Source organism: Labrus bergylta, chromosome 7 (assembly GCF_963930695.1).
Source record: "Labrus bergylta chromosome 7, fLabBer1.1, whole genome shotgun sequence".
NCBI lineage: Eukaryota > Metazoa > Chordata > Actinopteri > Labriformes > Labridae > Labrus > Labrus bergylta.
In genome coordinates, this window is record NC_089201.1 from 33,046,591 (window position 1) to 33,067,451 (window position 20,861).

A 20,861-nucleotide genomic window follows, 5' to 3' on the forward strand; every position below is an offset into this window, starting at 1 on the left:
GGTGATCTACTCAGAAAATTTGCTCTGGAAAGAGGTATCGAAGACGGGGGTACAAGCAGTGGTGAGGTCCCCCCATCCAAGCGTAGCAGCAGCGGGCTGTAGAGGGAGGAGACGAGCGCACTATGGAGAGGAGCGCACGAGCTGGGGGAGAGACGCACAGCCCGAGAAAAAAGAAATCCCAAGTTTAAAATAAAATGTTGGTGAGAAGAGGGAAACAGGAAGAAATAAATGTCAATGTTGAAATTCTTTAGAATGCAGAGGCTGTGGATGTTCAGTTTTGTTTAAATAGGCAACAATATAGTTTAATCATGGTGTTTCCTGCTGTCATTCCAAACATATTAACATGTGTGGAGAATAACGTGATCTGTATGCCTTCTTTGATTGAGCCTATGTCTCCTCCTAACTTCAATAACAGCAGCCTGTTGTGTGTAACACTGGTCTCCTGGGTTAGCACGTTCTTTTCAAAGGTGTTAAATTCAGACACCGTCACAATCACCTCAGTTTTTGTCAGGCTTGGTAAATCACAATGCGTGTACTAACTTAACTTATTTGCATTTTCTCCTTTCTAAGGCAGAAACGCCCCATATTGAATATTCATTAAGTCAAACGTACTAAATGGTCAATGCGTGTTTTGCTCATATGAAAGATTCAATCCTCACTGCGCTCCGTTAGTAGATCAGTTAACACAGTTTTTGCTGGTGGTATCAAGTTTGCACACGTTTTAAGACACACAAACCTTTAGTAAATCAGACCCAATGAATGAGGATGGTTTTTTAATCACGTCCGGTCGCACACAGTGATGGTGACTTCTGCACCCGCGGTAATGATGGCTCATGTGTCAACACTTTATACTGGTATATTAGTTACACCTTTGTATAAGACCCAGACAACTTTTAAGATGAAAAAAAAACAGGTATTAAAAGTGCATCTTACACCGGCTGTTACGGTACTTCACTAAAAAAAAAAGATCTCATTGTGTAGTCATGTTAAAAAAATAAAAAAAGACAAACAAAGAGTGGACACAACAGAAAAAATGATTGAAAGAAAACGATCACAGCAGATCTCACTAAACTTCAGGATCAGTTTAAAAGACTTCTTCCTGCAGAATCACAGAGAAGACGACTAGATACACAACCAAAGAGTCAATACTGAAATCATATTATCTTATCTATAAACATATAATACATATATATAATCCTTAGTATGTTGTTATGAGTTCAGTGACTTTCTCTGTATGATCACTGTGTGCAGGTTGATGATTAAAAACAAGAAAATCAACACATTATGGTGTTCAGGACTCTTTTTTTAGCTTGACAGTTTGGTGATTAAAAAAAGTTCTCTTACTGTGGATCTGAGGGTCCTGGTTCATTACTGAAGTTTAGAGGATCATGTTTAGACCGGTCACTCTTCATAGAGAGACAGCTGGACAGAGGAGACTCTGCTCTGTCCTCCTCTTTGTCTCCTCGATCACTCATCTTCTGATCTGAGGGTCCTGGGTCATTACTGAAGTTTAGAGGATCATGTTTAGACCGGTCACTCTTCATAGAGAGACAGCTGGACAGAGGAGACTCTGCTCTGTCCTCCTCTTTGTCTCCTCGATCACTCATCTTCTGATCTCCAGATTGATCAGAGGACAATAAAAGACGTTCATGCAGGTAAAACAACCTGAGGACAAAATAACAAACAGGTGAGACACAAGCAGGAAAAATGTGAAAGACAGAAATGGTCAAGTGTCCACATCTCATTACCTGATGTGATCCTTCATTTGATTTTCTCTTCCTTCCTGTCTGCCTAAGTACCTGATGCAGCACCTCAGTGCACTTTGTTTTGATCCTAACATGATTTGTCCGTCTGATCTGCCCTGAATAATGCCAATAACAAGACATTGAGTCTTAAACTTTAAACATTAAACTAACATGTTAGTATTTAACAGCAGCCATGACCTTTAGGACATTTGTACAACTAGAAGTGTATAAAACAGGGTTGGAAATCAGCACTCGTCACATACGGGTGTCTTTTTGCAGTGGCGGGTGAATTTGCTCAACCTACCGACCACAGTGACAGAGCGAGGGTCACAATGGTGCTCTATATGCTGGAATGGCTTTGCTTGGTGTAACATGATTAACAGAGCACAGACTAGCATCTCTTTAACAGCGGGTCAACCAGCTTCAGGTGTGTTTAAACTGACGCCTCGCTGTCTCAAGTCCAACATGATAAAAAGAAGCGCGCTGTGGCGTTGATTTGGGCTCAAAGGAGCAGCTGTAAATACTATAACTTCAGACATTTGTCTTGGGCTCAAAGTGCTGCACACATTCAGCGGCCTCACAGTAGAATCCATAAAAACAATAGAAAAACACATCGACATGTCAACAGAAAAGTACAGACCCATGTATAAAACACAACATATATTGCACATTACCCATATAGAGAAAAAGATATCAAAATATAAAAGCATGTAAGAACATCATGACGCCATGATGTTTCTGCTGTAAATGTCCAATGATGAAATGGTGAAACAGACAGTGGCTTATCTTAGAATTTATTGGGCCGAGGTCAGACAACAGCAACAGAACACAAATGGCTGACAAACTTTTCATGTTAACGGTCCTGTTATATTCTGTTAGCTGGTACAGCCTACAAATTCTTTTACCATTTGGGAAGACTTCTAAAAGGCTAGAGAGGTGACATTACCTTCACTTGAAACTGTCAGATATCTACATTCAAGTCATTTAAGCTCACAACATACACTCGGCTCCTCTCCAAAAATAGATCTGCTGCTATGAGAGTCTTATACAAACTGTTACATCCACACAGACCTAAACCAATGACCCTTAGATGGTCGACAGATTTAAAATGATATATCCACTAAATGATTCAAGTGAATGATTATGTGAAAATAAATACTAACAGGCACAACCCGTACAGCAGGCTTAGATTTAAAGTGAACAGAGATTACAGTACCACGCTGACATCCAGCTGAAATACAAAACTAATGTAGTTCAGCTTCCTGGGCGGTGGTCCTTACTGTGGTCCTTTTATGTCTTTATTGGAGATTCAGAAAGCAGGTAGAGAGAGAGTGGGGAATGAGATGTGGGAAAGAACCACAGGTTGGATTAATTGGGCGTGCGCAGTAACCACTTGGATACCAGCGCCCCCTGAAGTGATCCTTAATGTGACTCTGCCTCTCTTCCCGTCTCCTTTAGTACCTGATCCAACTCATCAGTGCAGCTTGTTTGTATCTTCATCTTATTTGTCCGTCTGATGTGACTCCCTGCTTGGTATTTGACCCTGGTCTAGTTTTAGGATTTAATATAAATGTCTTTCAATTATCCTTCCTGTGTCTCTTCAATCCTGCACTGAATAATGACAATAACAAGGTCTTGAACCTCAAACATTAAAGCAATATGTTAATATTTAACAGAAATCATGACCTTTGGACCAACAGTTTTATATCTAGAGGGATATAAAACAACATCCTTCATGCCTGTAGGGATCAAACCACGTCATAAAACCGACCTTTGCTCAGATAGATGTTTTATTGAGGCTGTATTTAGTGATTACATTTTATTAGGATGCATTTTTTTTTAATGTCTACTTTGAGGAAGTGGAGAATATCTAGCTTATAAAATTAAATAGTGTGGAACATAAGCACTGTCGTCCTCAGGACTTTATTTAATCTGAGAGAAAACCAGTAACGCTGACTGCTAGTTTAGACCGCAGGAGTCATGACAAACATCTCTGATTAAGGACGATTTAGATTTTTAGCTACACAACTTTTACTTGACTTTACTTTTCAAACAAAAGCTGAGAAACAACAAGTACTCCACATTCACAGAGCTGATCCCGTACTGTATCTGATCCGTTTCCTTTGCTTTTCTATTCAAAGTGTATTACTCAATATTAACCTGAGGTTTTAACAGTAAAGTCATAATAATGTTGAATTAAACTCACCCTGTCTCAGATGTTTGTCCTTCTGCTCTGTCGACTCAAAATGGAGTCTTAGCTCCGACTGACAGAAACTTTCAGTTTTATTGTTTTATTGGAAACCCATATCAGCTCAGAGTTTCTCCTCCCCTTGTTACTAGAAATGAAATGAATGGTTAACCATCATCAGATCAGGTTTCTTCATGACCTCTCTGCTGAGCTCACAGTAAAATGCATTAATTCAAACTAACTAGGTTGAGATAGTCAGTCAGAAAACTTCAAAAAGTAAGCTGGGATCACCTCCCTTCAGCAATGTTGTGGATGTCAGACGTGTGGAGAAACAGTTCCCAGATGATCCATGATCTGTTCAGATCACCCCGCATGGTACCGGGCAACATGTGATCCATGGATCAGAGGAAAATGTATCTTCATGGTGTAAAATAAATACACTGGCGTTATATCCCAATTCAATATCTGAGTGAAAAGAAGTCAGTGTTAAAGTTGTTCAGGTGGGCACAAACAGGAAGTCATTTCAGTCTTTTAAAATACATTTTATGTATGTTTTATTTCAGACAGAAACAGGTCATAACGTGTCAATATTTCATTGTGAAAGATAACTTTTTAATTGTCTATTAGATGTTAGAAACATTAAAAGAAGAATAGTAGAAGTTGATCTGAGTGATAGGGCTGGGCCTCAAATCAACATCACGATTAATTGAACAGTTTACCTTGATTATGATTCATGAAAGATTATTTTGTTATTGTTTTTTGCCCTCATAGTTCACTGACATATGCTCAACTGTTTATCTGCTCTTTTTTCTTGTATAATCTTAGAAGATGTTGAACACGTAATATAAAAATAATTAAAATAATAACAGTATTCGAACATTAACTGCCATTGGATTACGTCATTTTATTATAAATATATAATTGATTAAAATGTTTTGGATAACGAGTGAATCAATTGACGTGAGGATGTTAATGTTACCTAAACAGTTTTATGAAAGTAGTCAGCCTAGGTGTCATTTTTTTTTTTGAATGCCCTGTCTTGAATAGGCCACTCCCCCTCTAACAACAACCAGTGAGCGCTGTATGTTAGAGGTGGGAATCACTAGAGTCCCCACAATACGATATTATCCCGATACTTGAGACACGATACGATTCTATTGCGATTTTAAACATTTTTCGATATGCTGAGAATTGCGATACAATATATTTTGAACTGCATATTATATCCACTACACTAAACTAAATCAAGAATCATTTTGTCAAATAAGATAAAACTCTCAGTCTGTTCATCTCACTTCAGTCTTTTTATTTGTATTTCAGTCTAATTGAACTTGAACATGAATTCTTAACAATACAACTTGTTCAAAAATAATTGTGAAACCCCTTCAACAGTTAAAAAATAAAAAAGCATAAATAAAACATCATATTAAAAATATGAATACTTGGCTGCCATGAGACTATATAATATCGCCACATAAAATATCGCGATACAATACTGTATTGATTTTTTACCCGACCTTTACTATTTAATATGTTGTGTGGCGTCGCACACACTGGCTGTCCACACGGCATCCGTTTACTATTTCACTATTTGCTCTGTAAATTTCAGTTTCCCCCTGCAAACAGTTTGACATCTATACTTTTGTATTAAAGGTGGACACGCGGATGTGTGGTGCTTTGTATTGACGAGCAACACAGCACACAGAGGACCGTCGATAAACGGCTCACGGTGAGCCGAAAAAAAGTTTATCCGGTGTTGTTGACACAAGTCAAAGCAGAACATTTAAATCACAGATGTGGATATTATTAATACATCGCTATCTCCACTTTGTACAACAAGCTGAAGAAACAAAGAAACATTACATTTGGGCGGCAGTAACTCAGTCTGTAGGGACTTGGATTGGGAACCGGAGGGTCGCCGGTTTAAGTCCCAGTGTGGACCAAATCTGGAAGTTGGTCTGGTAGCTGGAGAGGTGTCAGGGCACCTCCTGAGCACTGCCAAGGTGCCCTTGAGCAAGGCACCAAACTCCCAACTGCTCTGGTGCACTCTCTGCTTAGCAGCTTGTAGCAGCCCCACTCTGACATCTCTCCACCATTGCATGTCCACAGGTCCTGTTTGTGCATGCGTGTGATTCATGTGTGTGAGAAGCATGTCTCTAAAAATAACAAATTTCCCTCAAGGATTAATAAAGTTTATCAAAATACAATCAAAAAATAAAAATAAGGGTCAGTGATAAATAAGGGTTGTTCAGATGACCAATTCAAAAATCTTTTAAAAACACACTTTGAAAGCATGCATCAGGTTCATTAAAATGTGAGATTTGTATTCATGTTGGTTTTGTGTTTTTTAAAATGACATTTACACCATTTTGTTCAAAAGGTAAGACAGAATGGACATAAAAATGTCAAGTGGTGTAACCACTGAAAAATTAAGAATATTGAATATTTTATACATCTAGAGTATGTGAGTGTAAGTGTACTCATGATTGTAATTACTTCATTTTAAAATAGCACAAGAAATTAGATTTTATTAGGATTATCCCTAAATTTATAAGTTATGCCCTTTTTCAATAGTGAGCGGGACACAGAGCTGAAAACACTTTTTCTGTTTTCTAATTAATTTTTGGCAAATTATGTAAAAATTGTTTTAAAAAAACAAACATGTTATTTCACTGCAATAGAGGACTACTTTTAATCCACTTTAATTGTCCTGTATTTTATTATATGTTTATGAGAAATACTGGTTACACCAATTGACTCAAACCAGTTACACCAACTGACCATGCTGCTTCTACCATTGTTTCTTGAAGAAATTGTTGTTAGCTTCCTCCATTTTATGTTTGCTCCACCTTCCAAAGTGCACAGAATACCAGTGCAAACCTGTAGTGTGCACATTTGCCTTAAACACAGAATGTAACTGAAGTGAATAGATCGGCCTTTTGGATGGGTCTCATAGATCGGCAGATTCTTACTGATAAATATTTTATCTTCTGTTCCCAATAGCTGTTTACAACCACACATACATTGCACGCATTAGACTAAACGTGTTCCTGTATTCTCTCACGGAAAAGCTTGAAACGTAAAGTTGTTTTGTTTCTTTGTTCCTTCTTGATTTCTGTCGATCCTTCTAGTGATGTGTCGGTCATGAAGGATTCGTTTAAAACGAATCATCTGGGTGAACGAACTGAACTGAATCACTTACTGAGAAGAGTCGTTCATTTCTCAACTCTCTCTCCTCTCTCCCGTCTCTCTCTCTCTCCAGACCGTAAGAGTCTCTCAAAGCCCGCCCTCCCTCTCCTCTCATGTCAATGATACCTACTGACTGAACCAATAGGAGGAGTCGGTCAGGAGCTCTGTGTCTCTAAAGCCCGCCCCTCCCTCTCCTCTCATGTCAGTGATACCTACTGACTGAACCAATAGGAGGAGTCGGTCAGGAGCTCTGTGTCTCTAAAGCCCGCCCTCCCTCTCCTCTCATGTCAATGATACCTACTGACTGAACCAATAGGAGGAGTCGGTCAGGAGCTCTGTGTCTCTAAAGCCCGCCCTCCCTCTCCTCTCATGTCAGTGATACCTACTGACTGAACCAATAGGAGGAGTCGGTCAGGAGCTCTGTGTCTCTAAAGCCCGCCCTCCCTCTCCTCTCATGTCAGTGATACCTACTGACTGAACCAATAGGAGGAGTCGGTCAGGAGCTCTGTGTCTCTAAAGCCCGCCCTCCCTCTCCTCTCATGTCTCCAAAATTGTAAAATAATAAATAAAAAAATATATTATTGAACATTTAATGTTTGTGTTTTTTATATCTGCTGTCAGTTTACAAACGGCTTTTATATCCAACTTAATTTAACTCAGCTGACTGTTTTAACATCCACTAACCATCGTGTTTCAGTCAGTACAGTGTGTGTGTGTGTGTGTGTGTGTGTGTGTGTGTGTGTGTGTGTGTGTGTGTGTGTGTGTGTGTGTGTGTGTGTGTGTGTGTGTGTTACTGAGGCTGGTGACTCACAGTCTCGCTTGTTCACGTTCAGTGTTTCGTTCACTGACTGAAGCTCCGACACGAATCACTGACTGAGAGAGACTCAGAAAGTAACCTAAGCCCATTATTAGTTTTTAATATTATTATTTTTTAAATCATTTTTTTGCCCTGCGTATATAATTTAAAATATAACTGTTCTGGTATAGAATATATTCGTTGCCATGCATCTTTTCTGCTGACATGTAGCCTATATTAAGTTAAATTAATTGTCATTCATGATAATGTTTGCAAACTGAAAGCTGCTTTAACAGGCACATACTTTTTCACGACACCCAGCCTAATTGTTATTAAAATATTTAGTGCTGTCCTATTTGTAGTTATTTATAAGAAATATTAGTTATTACCATTTTATTCATGTTTGTTTAGAAGTATTTTTATTTTTAAAATAAATAAATTCTGTTAAATATAAAGATGTATGCCAGTTTTCTTGAAGTCTATGAATATTGTCTTTGGTGGTCAAACTGGCTGCAATTTAAGGGGCTACCGCAGAAATCATGCCTATGGCACCAAAATGGTTAGGGCCGGCTCTGTGACAGACTTTGGAGGATTAAGGGAAGTTTAATGAATTGAATACATGCATATATCTGTGAATATATGAAGGATAGGAAGAAGATGAGGGTGTGTGAAGGAGATCCAGCAGAAGTTCAAACTCCTGACTGAAATTCCTCTCTGACAAATCAAAGTATTCCAGTAAAGTCAAAGTAGGCCTATCTGTACTGAAGCTCCATGAAGGAGACTAATCAGACCTTTAAAGACTTTAACACTAACATGTGATCCATGTCACAGCTGTTTTATAGAAATATGATTATTATCTTTGCATGAAGTTTCAGATTTCAACTCCATCACCGCCAACACCAGAACATTTGGAACAATCAGCAGAATCCAAACATTTGTACTCTTGTTTCAAATTATCCAATTTGTTTTTTATTGATCTTATCTGTAAGTTTTATTTCCCAACAGCAAGACTTAAATGTTTGGTAAACCTCTCGGGGGCTCAACGTCAAAACTGAGAAACATCCTGTTTAGTTGGTCAATCTATGTCATATTTACTTATATTCTGACTCATTATAGACTAAATAATATCCTTACAACAGAAGACAGGTCTCAGTATGCTTGAATATAATCTATAAATAATATTAAACATTTGAATATTTCTTGAAGACGATTCAGAGCAGGACATGAACGTCCTCACTGATTATTATTATGTCCCTGAACGCAGCAGTCAGAGCCACCTACATGTGAAAACGTTGAGTAGTAATAATACATTACAGTTCCTGTTTTCAGTCTGCTCACTTGTCTGAAAAATAAAACTGATGGCGCCACCTGCTGGACAAAGATTCAAAGCTTGATCCAAACAGCAGCCGAGCTCTTATCCAGCTGCTTCAAAGTGAGCAGCCTGATGACTCTGTTGGAGCCAGATTCACACGTAGCCCCGGCCGGGTCACACTCCTGTTCAGGTTTGATCTCTAAAGAGAGAGAAACTGGTCTGTAAGGCATTCAGATATAAACTACTGTAGGGTAGAGGTCACCGAGGGGCGGGCTGGAACAAAGAAAGATCAGTTGTAGTCTGTCTGTTGATGTCTCAGTATTTTTGCTGTCTTTCTTTTCTTATTGTATTTTGTCGTTGCTGTCCTGACCTTGTCTGTTTGTTTTTTCTGTGCCTTATTTGTCATGTATATGTCACCAGTTTGTCACGCTATTGCACCTCATTAAATGAATGAATGAATAAAAACCATTCCTGAGATAATCCACTGCTGGTACGGAGGTGCTCTCTGCCTCCTGTGTGTGAACAAAGAGTGTGTGTGTGTTTGAAGATACAAGTATATCCATCTCACATAGAACTGTGTTTGTCTTTGATTGAAATGGGGGCGGCAGTTGCGGTAGAGGGTCGCCGGTTCAAGTCCCTGGCCTGGTAGCTGGAGAGGTGCCAGTCCACTTCCTGAGCACTGCTGCCCTTGAGCAAGGCACTGAACCCCAAAACTGCTCTGGAGCGCTCGCTGTGGGCCGCCCCCTCACTCTGAGACCTCTCCATTAATGCATGTCCACAGGATCCTGTTTGTTCATGTGTGTGTTCATGTTTATTAAACAGAGTGATTCATAAAGGATCAATTCAAAATGAAATATGAAACACACATTGTGAGTGTGTGTAGTTGTCAAACTGAAAGCAGACATCACAGCCGTTTTTACATCTGCACTCCTGAAAACATGGAAATCATTTGAGGAGGACTGCTCCTGACTGCAGACGCAGCACTGAGGGAATGCTACTTTCAACATCAGGCTACTTTTAGAAAATGACCAACCCTGCCTTTAAGCGTGATATTGATTTGAGGTCATATCGCCCCGCCCTGCTAACCAGGCTACCGGAGCAGCAGCAGCACGGCGCCATGCTTCCTCTCCTGAACACAGACAGAAGAGAGGGAGTTGTTTTGATACAGCTGATCATTCAAATATCTAAAAGAAGTGATCATTCAGATTGGGAAATGTACCAACCTTCCTTGTTTGTGTGACTTTCAAATAAAACACAGTCCTCTCAACCTCACACAGTCCATGTTTTCTTGAAGAATAATTCTCTCAGGTGTTCAGAGTTCAGGTGTGTAGCTCCAGACGCCGCTGCAGCTCAGGCCGTAGTTCTCCTCTCTCACACTGTCGGGCAGCTCAAACTGAGCCAGCGGCCTCAGGAGGCGTCGGATGGCGTGCTCCTCAAACTGAGCTCTTCCTGGATCTCCGATCAGGACTTTGGTGCCGTGGGTCTCCATGCAGCGGTTCAACCAGCTGTGCAGGCTGGTGGCGAGGGACTGGTCGTAGAACATGTCGCCCAGCAGGATCAGGTGGAAGGCGGCGGGCGGTGAACCCATGATGTTGTGGGTGAGACACACAGGAGGCTGCAGGCCGTTCAGCTCACTGTTCATGTGCGTCGCCACGGCTGCCACTGGAACACAAACAGGCGGGTTAACACGTCACAGGGTTAGGCTTCAAGGAATCATGGTGTTCATGTGTTTCTTTTAATCACAGCAGTCTATATACAGGGTTCACACTCTTTTCCAGGGATCATTTTCCAGGACTTTTCCAGGACATTTTCAGCCATGATGGAGCTGGTATGACAGTCCGTGATCGTGCCACGCCAATATTAAGTGTAGTCTTTAACAAGGTTAATCACACCCACTGTGAGCTACCGCTTCAACGGTTAAACATTTAATATCATGTTAAGGTCCATTTTTTACACTTAACAACGCAGTATTATATTTGAAGAGACAATGCTAGCAAACAAGAAACTTTCAATGGATTCTTGTTCCTCGTGTCCCTGGCTGTACCCCTGAGAAGTTTCAGCAGATTTTACTGGAGACTTTTTTAAATGATTAAAGTTGAATTCTGGTCAAATTGCATAGAGACGCTGATATTTTAGAACATTTTAATTCATTTTTCTAAAAAACAAGAAACTTTCAATGGAAAGGTCTTCTGGTTTCTGTTTGTAGTTCATTTAAAGTCCCCATGATACTGACAGCAGGCAGAACATTATCTGCACTGAGGACCACCTCCCACAGACGGGATTCTGACAATGATTTGTTTGTCTTAAGAACCAGATACATGCAGTAAAAAAGTCTGTTCTAGATAAAAACTCATTTACAGCCACAGATCTGCTCGACTCTGTCACAAAAGCTGATGATTGTTAGATTCCCTGCATTCCTGAAACGCATCACAAACGATCGACCCGGCCTCCATGGAGGACAGACCTGACAAAGCTTCACTTTTCATTTCTTACAGATCTGCACAAGGATGCAGCCTCTAGTGGACACTCGATGAACTGCAGGATTTTACACCTCAGCATCGGCTTCATTTTTAAAGACCGGAGGTTTCTGCTTAGTTTGACAAAGTGCAGTCTGAAAGCAAACCGAACCAAATGAAAAATGCAGCAATGTTGCAGCTCAATGATAAATGGATTGAGCTTGTAAAGCGCTTTTCTGGTCTTCTGAAGACTCAAAGCGCTTTTTACACCGCAGGTCACACCTACACATTCACACCCTGATGGTAGAGACTGCTGAGTAAAGAGACCATCAGAAATAACTAATCCCTTTCATAGACACACATACGCCACTGATGAAGCAGCGAGAGCAATTCAGGGTTCAGCATCTTGCCCAAGGACACGTCGGAGATCTGGCTGCAGGAGCTCGGGATTGAACCCCCAAACCTTCGGGTTGAGAGACGACCGACTCTACCAACCGAGCCACAGCCGCCCCTGAATCGCCCAAAATTTCATACGTTAAAATGAAATAATGTTGAGCTCCATCACAGCTTTTTGACTTCTTGCGTCAACCATCTGAGACCTCAGCCAACCACACGAGAAAAAAACCTTCCACCCGTTGACGACATACAGCGAATGTTTTAATGTTCCTATCAAAATAAGAGCCTGAAAATGTGTCCATGCTGTGATGTCATGATGTGAGTAAATAACACAGTAGAGTAAGAGATGAATGAATGCTTACTAGGGTCGATGTCGTTAGCCACTACATGAGCGGCACCGCACAGAATGGCGGCGATGGCGGAGGCTCCGCAGCCGCTGCCCAGATCCAGAACGGTCTGACCCCGACACACTGCGGGGTGGTCCAGGAGAAACCTGAACACAGAGACAGAAACAAACAAAACAGCTGTTTAGGTTTGTGAAACCAACGAGACGCCAGAGTCACTTCCTGCTCCGTCCCACAGGTCGGAATCAAACCTACGGTCTCTGCACATTGTGGCCCTCGAGCTAACCACTAGGCCATCGCCACCCCTTTATCTTAATGTCTTTGTTGCATAATTTCAACGTATTGAAGCGACTGCTCAAACTAATCTTTAAATGACAGTGAGCCTTTGTCCCAGGCGTCTGATGTGTTAGAAGTCCTTCACTAAAAGGTGGCTAAGGTCCTGGACCTCCTGACAACACTAAAGATCTGCACTGAGCAGCCGCTGAAGTCCTGAAGTCAAACACTGGAGCTCAGAGAGTTTAGTGAGAACAATAGAGAAGACGAGGGAACCAGCTGAACAATTGACTCAGGACTTTTGCTTTTATATCGTTATTAAGACGTCTCCTACTGAGCCAACACACATGCACATTTCAAAAAATAAATCAACCTGTAGTTGGTCCGAACTTCATGGTGTCACGTCCAACACGTCTTTATGACTTCATTCTCGGTTTGGGAGGCGTGGTCTCATTGGACAAATCATCATTATCATCTTATTTCATTAAAACTTCATTAAAGATAGAGTCGGTATCTTTTCAAAATAAAATACAGACTTCTCCTAAAGCTGCTCCATTGTCCCTTCTGGGCCTCCGTACATGTGTGCTGGTGACTGTGTCTGCAGAGACTCTGTCCTCTCACTGGATTTTACTGTTCTGCTTTGTTCTGGTTGACTCAGGATGTTTCTGGGCGGAGCTGGTGTGTTTTGTAGTGTCTCATCTGTATGCATGTACCTTATATTCTCTAATAATCAACATTTATGTCAAGTAGTCATGCTGCATAATCATATGTATCTCAGTAAACTGTATCTTAATAAACTGAAACTGCGCCTCAGGGTAAAAATGCATTTAGCAGAGCACACAGGAAGGAGCCCTCAGGGGAGGGTGAAAGAAAGTTCAGTACAGCAATACAGAAAGGTGAATCCTTAAAGTTACCAATAAAGATGAAGTTGAACAGATCAGATGGTGAAAAGAGGGCGTGAAGAAGCTTGTCCCCACGCCCCTGCAAAGCCATACATACTGTAATCTTTGTCTGTTTTAGTCTCTTCAGTTGAAGGGCTCACTGCTTTATGACTCCATGAATACAGCTTCCTGTGCTCATGTTCTTTGGCCTCCAGGTCCGGTCTCTGAAGAGGACTTTGCAAACTTTAAGGACTACAATTACACCGTGAAGAAAACAGAAAATAGATTCAGAACTTCAAAGTGTTGCGGCTTCATTGGGTTCGGATGTAGGTTTAATCTGGGTCCAAGTTTGATACAAAAAGTCACTACAGTTTCCTCCAGACAATGACAGCGCACAGGTGAGTGGAGGAGTGGATACAGTTCAGTGATTGGACGAGATTCAAACCGGCGAATATGACGGACGTGGACGTAGCAGCAAAGAAGAGAAAATATAATCAGAGTGAGGAGAAACACCACAATCATTGTTCATTTTAACTGCATTAAAGTTCATATTTTAACACCATATTTATCGACTTTAAAGGTCACATATTCTGCTAAACCCACTCCCCCATGTTCCTCTAACTCTAACATGTGTCTCTAGTCCGTCTACAAACCCCCCAATGATGAGAAAAGTCCATCCTCTCCGTCTTCTGCCTGCTCCACTTTTCAGAAAATGTGTGCTCAAACAGGCCGTTTGGAGATGTTCCCTTCATGACATCACAAAGGGCAGTAGCCCCTCCCCCAGGTGGGTGACACTCCCACAGCTAGGTGTTTGTTCTGCCCTCTGAGGCCGCGATCACACCGAGACGCGTCGCTGCAGACGCGGGCGCTCATAAATACATTTATTTCGTTTAGATTTCCAAGGTAATTCTAATTAGAGGAAACCATGGACCTAACTTCATATTACTTTACTGGAAATGTATTCAAGAAATGAGCAGCTATTTATCACCTGCTTCTCTGGAAATAGCAGAATATAATTACTCGGTGATCATTTTGTGGTGAATTGTGATTTCATTTCAAATAAATGATTTGATAATTGTCACCTACTTACCATGAAATTTGGGGGTAATTTCAAAGAAATTGGAAAAAACAGTTACTTACCAATTAGGACTTGCTTACAATTAAGATCGGGCATTATTTCAAAGAGGTTACGTGCTAATTTTCACTCAATTGTCATGAAATTCAGGGCTAATTTCAATGAAATCAAAAAAAAGTTTGTCTAATTATCACCTAATTACGACGAAATTTGCGGACCTGTAAAGTGTTACCTAGATTTTTGTACAATTCAAAGTGTACATATCATTTTCCAGTAACTTTGACATTTGTCGTTTGAATGATTTACAACGGGGATGTAAAGCAGCTGTGCACCAACAGCTGTTAGTGACGTCACTACTAAAGAGGTGAAAGGTGAATGAAACAGGTATATTAGAGATCTCACCGTGACAGCGCCTGTCCTCCGGGCCAGTAGATCGCCCAGTACGGGTCCTCGTAGGGCCACAGTTCGGGTCTCTCCGTCCAGAATCTGCAGCTGGGAGTGAACAGCCTCAGTCTGAGCTCCGGGGTGAGGCTCTGCTCTCCGACCACCTCCGTGTTTTCACCGATAAATCTGCGGCTGTGAGACACACACCTCCGTCTGAATGCTGTGAACGAGCCTTTAACACACCTGCTCCATGTAGAGGACTTAAAGAGTCCAAACATGACCAGTTAGCCACGGAGCTACTCGTCAGAGCCCTTCTTATGTCTCTGTCACCTTCTGTCGTTTTTTAACATCTTAAAACCCGATAAGAAATGAAAACACACAACTTTCTTCTTCGTTGGCTGGCATCCAAAAAGTTGCATTACTGCCATCTGCTGGATTTAATTATTACTCACATTCCTAAATCCTCCTCAATAAACCTGTTCTCAAGAGAGATTTAAACAAGCATCTTCGTCCTCTCCCTCTCTCCCCACACTCCAAAATACTTTTTACATCTCTTCTTACGAGTCCCTCTCTCTCCATTTCTGACATCATGTTCTGTCTATGTGCTACATACTTTCTACATTTAATAACTACATGTTCAACTGTTTCTGCTAGATTGCATATGTCACAAAGACCAGATGAATGTTTTCCAGTGATATGTAGAGAGCTATTTAAATGACTGTGACTGATTCTTAACCTGGACATTACGACCTCCTCTCTTCTGTTGCTCCCTCTGTATTTTACTTTATCTATTTCCCTCTGAATTGAATATAAATGTCTTCCCTTTGTCTGATTGTTCCGATATTGTTGCCATTCCTGTTTGATTTTACTCCATGTGACTCGTTTCCCCTCTGACTGAGATCATTTGATGTTAATATCAATCCTCTCTTTCTTTACAGCTTCCTTTGCCAACCTGTCCACCTTTTCATTTCCTGCTATACCTGAATGTGCTGGAACCCACATGAACATCACATCTGTCCCCTGTTTAACCACCTGGGAATGTGTAAATATGATTTCATATAATACATCTTGACGACTGTGAGATGATCCTGATTGAATACTGTATAAAGCGCTGACTGAATCACTGCATATCAGCACTTTCCTTCCTTTCATTTGCTCAACACATTCTAATGCAACTAAAATGGCGTACAACTCTACTGTGTACACGTTCAGGAAATCTGACGTTCTCTTCACTACTTCAACCTTGAACCTTTTGGGATAAACGCAGCTGATCCTGTCGCATTTGTCATCGGGTCTTTGGATCCATCTGTGAATACTTGTACATGATCTCCATATCTCTGTTCTATGTGTTCATAGAATTCACTCACTAAATCAACATTTCTTTTCCTTTCCTTTATCTTTAGTAACTCCAAGTCTACTTCAGCTGTCTCAAGCATCCACATTGGAACTGGTGGCCATAAAACAGCTGGACTGATATCCTTGTCATACACTCCCATATCTCTCGCCACTCTATCCCCTATCCATCCAAAACTGGACTTAATTGTTCTCTCTTTTTCCCAGCAATCCTTTAACACTGATTTTGTTGGGTGACTATCTCCATGTCCTCTCAAGTTCAGCCAATAATTAGCTAATAGCTGTTTCCTCCTTAAACATAGTGGCATCTCTCCTACTTCTACCTGAAGTGCACATATTGGAGATGATTTCACTGCCCCAACACATATCCTAAGAGCCTGTGCCTGAATCATTTCTAACTTTGCAAGTGTTGTCTTTGCTGCAGATCCATATACCACACTCCCATACTCAATCCTAGTTCTAATTAACGCCACATATATATATTTTAGGCAGCAACATCAGCTCCCCAATCCATTCCTACAAGACATCTCATTACATTTATTACTTTTTTGCATTTATCAACAATATTCCTCATGTGTTCCTTCCATGTCAACCGGACATCAAAGAATACCCCTAAAAAACTAAATGAGTCAACTCGTTTTAGCTTATTTCCAAACTATGTCAACCCAATATTCTCCCCAATTTTCTTTCGAGAAAAGAACATGATCTTTGTTTTTTCCACAGAAAATGTAAATCCCCACTTTAATCCCCACTTCTCAACTAAACTGATCCCTTTCTGAATTTTATTTACAATAAATTGTATATTCTTTCCTTTTTTCCACAATGCTCCATCATCCGCAAACAATGATCTTCCTATATCTGTTGGGATATTATCAAATATATCGTTTATCATAATTGAAAATAAAATCGGACTTATCACACTTCCCTGTGGTGTTCCATTCTCTACAACATACTTTTTAGATATTTCATCACCTATTTTAACTTGAATCGATCTCTTGTTCAGAAAATCAAGGTTCCGCTCACAAAGGTTCCCATTATTTATGTCACATACGAATCAATAATACTTTTCTGATACATGAATGTGTATCAAAAACAGTAGATGTAAAGTCCTTAAGACGTGATCATGTGAAAGCCTCCCCAATCCATTCCTACAAGACATCTCATTACATTTATTACTTTTTTATAATAAAAAGAAAAGGAGCTTCATAACAACAGGAATGGAAGTGGAAGAGGTTGAGTAAAAAAGGGAAATAAATAAATAGATAAATAAATAAAGAGATAAAATAAGGTTAGTAACTCTCGCGCTAAGTGACCCAGATAAATGATTAGTCTTTTCACTTAGTGGAAGTTACTAACAAAAGAACAAATGCTGCATGAGAGAAGGTGACAGGTCAGAGGAGAAAACACCAAGATGAAGTTTGATAATAAGTTCAGTGCAAAAAATAACAACGCATCACGGCACAAAAGCCAGAAGTATCTGCTCCACAATTTCACCCTTGAACATTTACAGCGTGGTCGGGGGCACAGCTCTCTCTGGGGGATTAATCAAACAGTGACGCTCTCCCAACAGAACAAGCTGGACCAAACGGATCAGTGCGCTCTTTTGAACTTACTGCAGAGCGCACGCTTCACCAAATCATCTAATAATGCAAAACCAGCCATGATGTAACATTTCAAAGTAACGCCTGTCACAGACGACTTTTTAAGGTTTTCACACCAATTAGGCAACGGGTCTGTTTCAAACCACACAAAATCACTTATTTTGTGTTTTGAATTTAATAAAACTGGGAACATGCATCTAGGTTGAGATGGATTCTGGCGTGCTGTGACACTCGTGGTGCTTTTTATTTGTAGTTTCAATGTTCTACCTCTAGATTCTGTGTGTAAGCATGCTCAGAGCTCTGCTTATATTTACACACATTTCTAAGTAAAAGAACAAGTTGATAAATTCCACTCTTTGCGTGGGAATGTTCTTACACACTCATTACTCACAGATCCGTGCTCACACACTGTTGATAGATGAGCCCCCTGATTTTGTGCTTCAAACGTTCGTACACACGGTTTAAGCACATATCTGTTAGTGAATGAGGCCCATTATCTTTTGTTTCTCTGCAACACGTTCAACTGGATGCCTCATTATAGAGAGCGTAATGCTGCAGCTCCCCCTGGTGGTGAACCTGTGTCAGTGCTATGTGAGTCCTTAAGATGTGATCATGTGAAAGCATCCCCCAGTTTGAAGCAAAGAAATAAATCATTTTACAATCTTTAAAAATCAGATATATTTATACAATTTACTATATTTATTTAATACCACATTCTACTCTAATTCTGTGTAGAAGCAGCATGTTTGTGTGGACAATATCACACTGTGGAGCTGAATGAAATGTGAGTCTGTCTCAGAACACTTTCACTAACAGAGACCGCACCTTTACTGATTGAAATAAAGAGTAAGAGTCAGGTGAGGGGGGAGAAGGACAAATGTGTGGATCTTTGTGGAAAACAAAGTTTTATTTCAAATACAAGCGGAGAAGAAAATTACAGAGAGCAGACAGAGAAATAATCTCTTCAGATCGATCAGTCTGGGAGAAAACTGTGGAAACAGTGACACCTGCTGGCAGAAAGCAGTGATCGCAGCAACAGAACCTAAACATGAATTATTATTCAAATAAAACCCTCCACAGATTGAATTTATTTCTATTTAAAATCCTGAGATAATAAAAACAGAAGGTTCAAACATCAAAGTGTAATAAACATCAGAAGTTAAAAATAAAGATAGTTTGATAACGTGTCCGTTGTTACCCTGACATGATGAATGAATATCAATGATTGAGTCTGCATGTTATTCAGCTCTTTTTATATCATCTCATATTACATCAAATATTCAGGTGCTGACTCTGCACCTGGATCCAGACATCCTGTTTGTAGTTCTTTTAAAAACTCAGTGAAGCCTCCTCTTTGTTTTGATCCAACAAAGAGACGACTGATTTATTATCAGACGACCAACGACTCGTGGTTAAAAGCAGAACTTCACACTTTAACTTGCACAGGTGGAATCAACTTCTACTGTTATCTGTGAATATGAGTCAATGAATAACCTGCACCACTACACATGTCCACAGGGTGGCGCTGCAACAGAAACATTTATATCCAAATCAAAGAGTTCATCTTCGGTCGTTGAGTCATGAAGCAGTTTAAATTCAGAATATGAGAATAGAAAAATGTCCGAGGTCATGGTCCTGTGTGTGACGGTGGAGCTGATCTCAGAGCAGCTCAGACTGCAGCACTGAGAGTCATCTGCGCTGTGATTGGTCCGTCAGTCTCCCAGTAACACAGCCCAGTTAAAGACTCACCAACACACCAGCTGCTGCTTCCAGCTCTGTGATCAGCAGGATCCTCTCTTTAAAGACTCAACAGCTGTTGATATAAAAAGAGATAAATGAGAGATTAGACTCTGAGAGAGACTTCATGATTATTCTGATCATATAATATCATCGTTATCATGATTATTCTGATTATCAGTGATACAGAACATCCAGTATGAAGAGCAGCAGGGACTTCAGTCCTGCTCAGAAGTGAAGTGGGCGTGGAAAGTAGCACGCCACCTTTCAGCTCTCGTGGTCACTCGTGTTGGTGACTTGAAGATTAAAGGGACAGAGAGTCCTTGAAGGCATCATCACGTCACAGACAGTTGAGTGATGATGTGTTTACCGACAGTCCTTGAAGGCATCATCATGTCACAGACAGTTGAGTGATGATGTGTTTACTGAGAGTCCTTGAAGGCATCATCACGTCACAGACAGTTGAGTGATGTGTTTACTGAGAGTCCTTGAAGGCATCATCACGTCACAGACAGTTGAGTGACGTGTTTACCGAGAGTCCATGAAGGCATCATCATGTCACGGACAGTTGAGTGACGTGTTTACAGAGAGTCCTTGAAGGCATCATCACGTCACGGACAGTTGAGTGATGTGTTTACAGAGAGTCCTTGAAGGCATCATCACGTCACGGACAGTTGAGTGATGTGTTTACAGACAGTCCTTGAAGGCATCATCGTGTCACAGACAGTTGAGTGATGTGTTTACTGAGAGTCCTTGAAGGCATCATCATCATGTCACAGACAGTTGAGTGATGTGTTTACTGAGAGTCCTTGAAGGCATCATCATGTCACAGACAGTTGAGTGATGTGTTTACTGAGAGTCCTTGAAGGCATCATCATGTCACAGACAGTTGAGTGATGTGTTTACTGTTGATTCATGTAAACTGTGTTTAAATCTAGCAGCAGCAGTTTCTGATTTTCTCTGCCTTTTGGGACAGAAATAACAGCAGACATTAAACACACCTTAAAGAGTTATTTCCACCTGGATGAACTGCAGTGTCTCACAGGTGTGCTGTGTGTAATCTGTCCCTGTGTGTGTTACGAGCCTTGTGGAAGAACAATGTGAACCTGTCTGTGTCTGTGCATCTCACCA

The 20,861-nt window shown here is 40.6% G+C and overlaps 2 protein-coding genes across 12 annotated transcripts in view; both read right to left on the minus strand.

The window, feature by feature from the left end:
- The window catches only part of LOC136179750 (NLR family CARD domain-containing protein 3-like), a 497,803-nt gene that overhangs the window by 142,544 nt on the left and 334,398 nt on the right, over nucleotides 1–20,861 (minus strand). The window lies entirely within an intron of this gene.
- LOC136179752 (electron transfer flavoprotein beta subunit lysine methyltransferase-like) lies at nucleotides 9,374–15,683 on the minus strand. The gene is made up of 3 exons (XM_065957451.1): nucleotides 15,058–15,683; nucleotides 12,445–12,575; nucleotides 9,374–10,892 (listed from the first exon to the last, which is right to left on the minus strand). The coding sequence occupies exons 1-3, from the start codon at nucleotides 15,315–15,317 to the stop codon at nucleotides 10,543–10,545; spliced, it is 741 nt and encodes a 246-aa protein (XP_065813523.1). The 5' UTR covers nucleotides 15,318–15,683; the 3' UTR covers nucleotides 9,374–10,542.

What these genes read in the sequence shown, in the direction of transcription:
- LOC136179752 (XM_065957451.1), bottom strand. Translation starts at nt 15,317, where the DNA reads ATGTTTGGACTCTTTAAGTCCTCTACATGGAGCAGGTGTGTTAAAGGC. An exon ending in GGAGGACAGGCGCTGTCACG is followed by an intron (nt 12,576 to 15,057) that starts GTGAGATCTCTA and finishes CTCTGTGTTCAG; the next exon opens with GTTTCTCCTGGACCACCCCG. An exon ending in GGCTAACGACATCGACCCTA is followed by an intron (nt 10,893 to 12,444) that starts GTAAGCATTCAT and finishes TTTGTGTTCCAG; the next exon opens with TGGCAGCCGTGGCGACGCAC.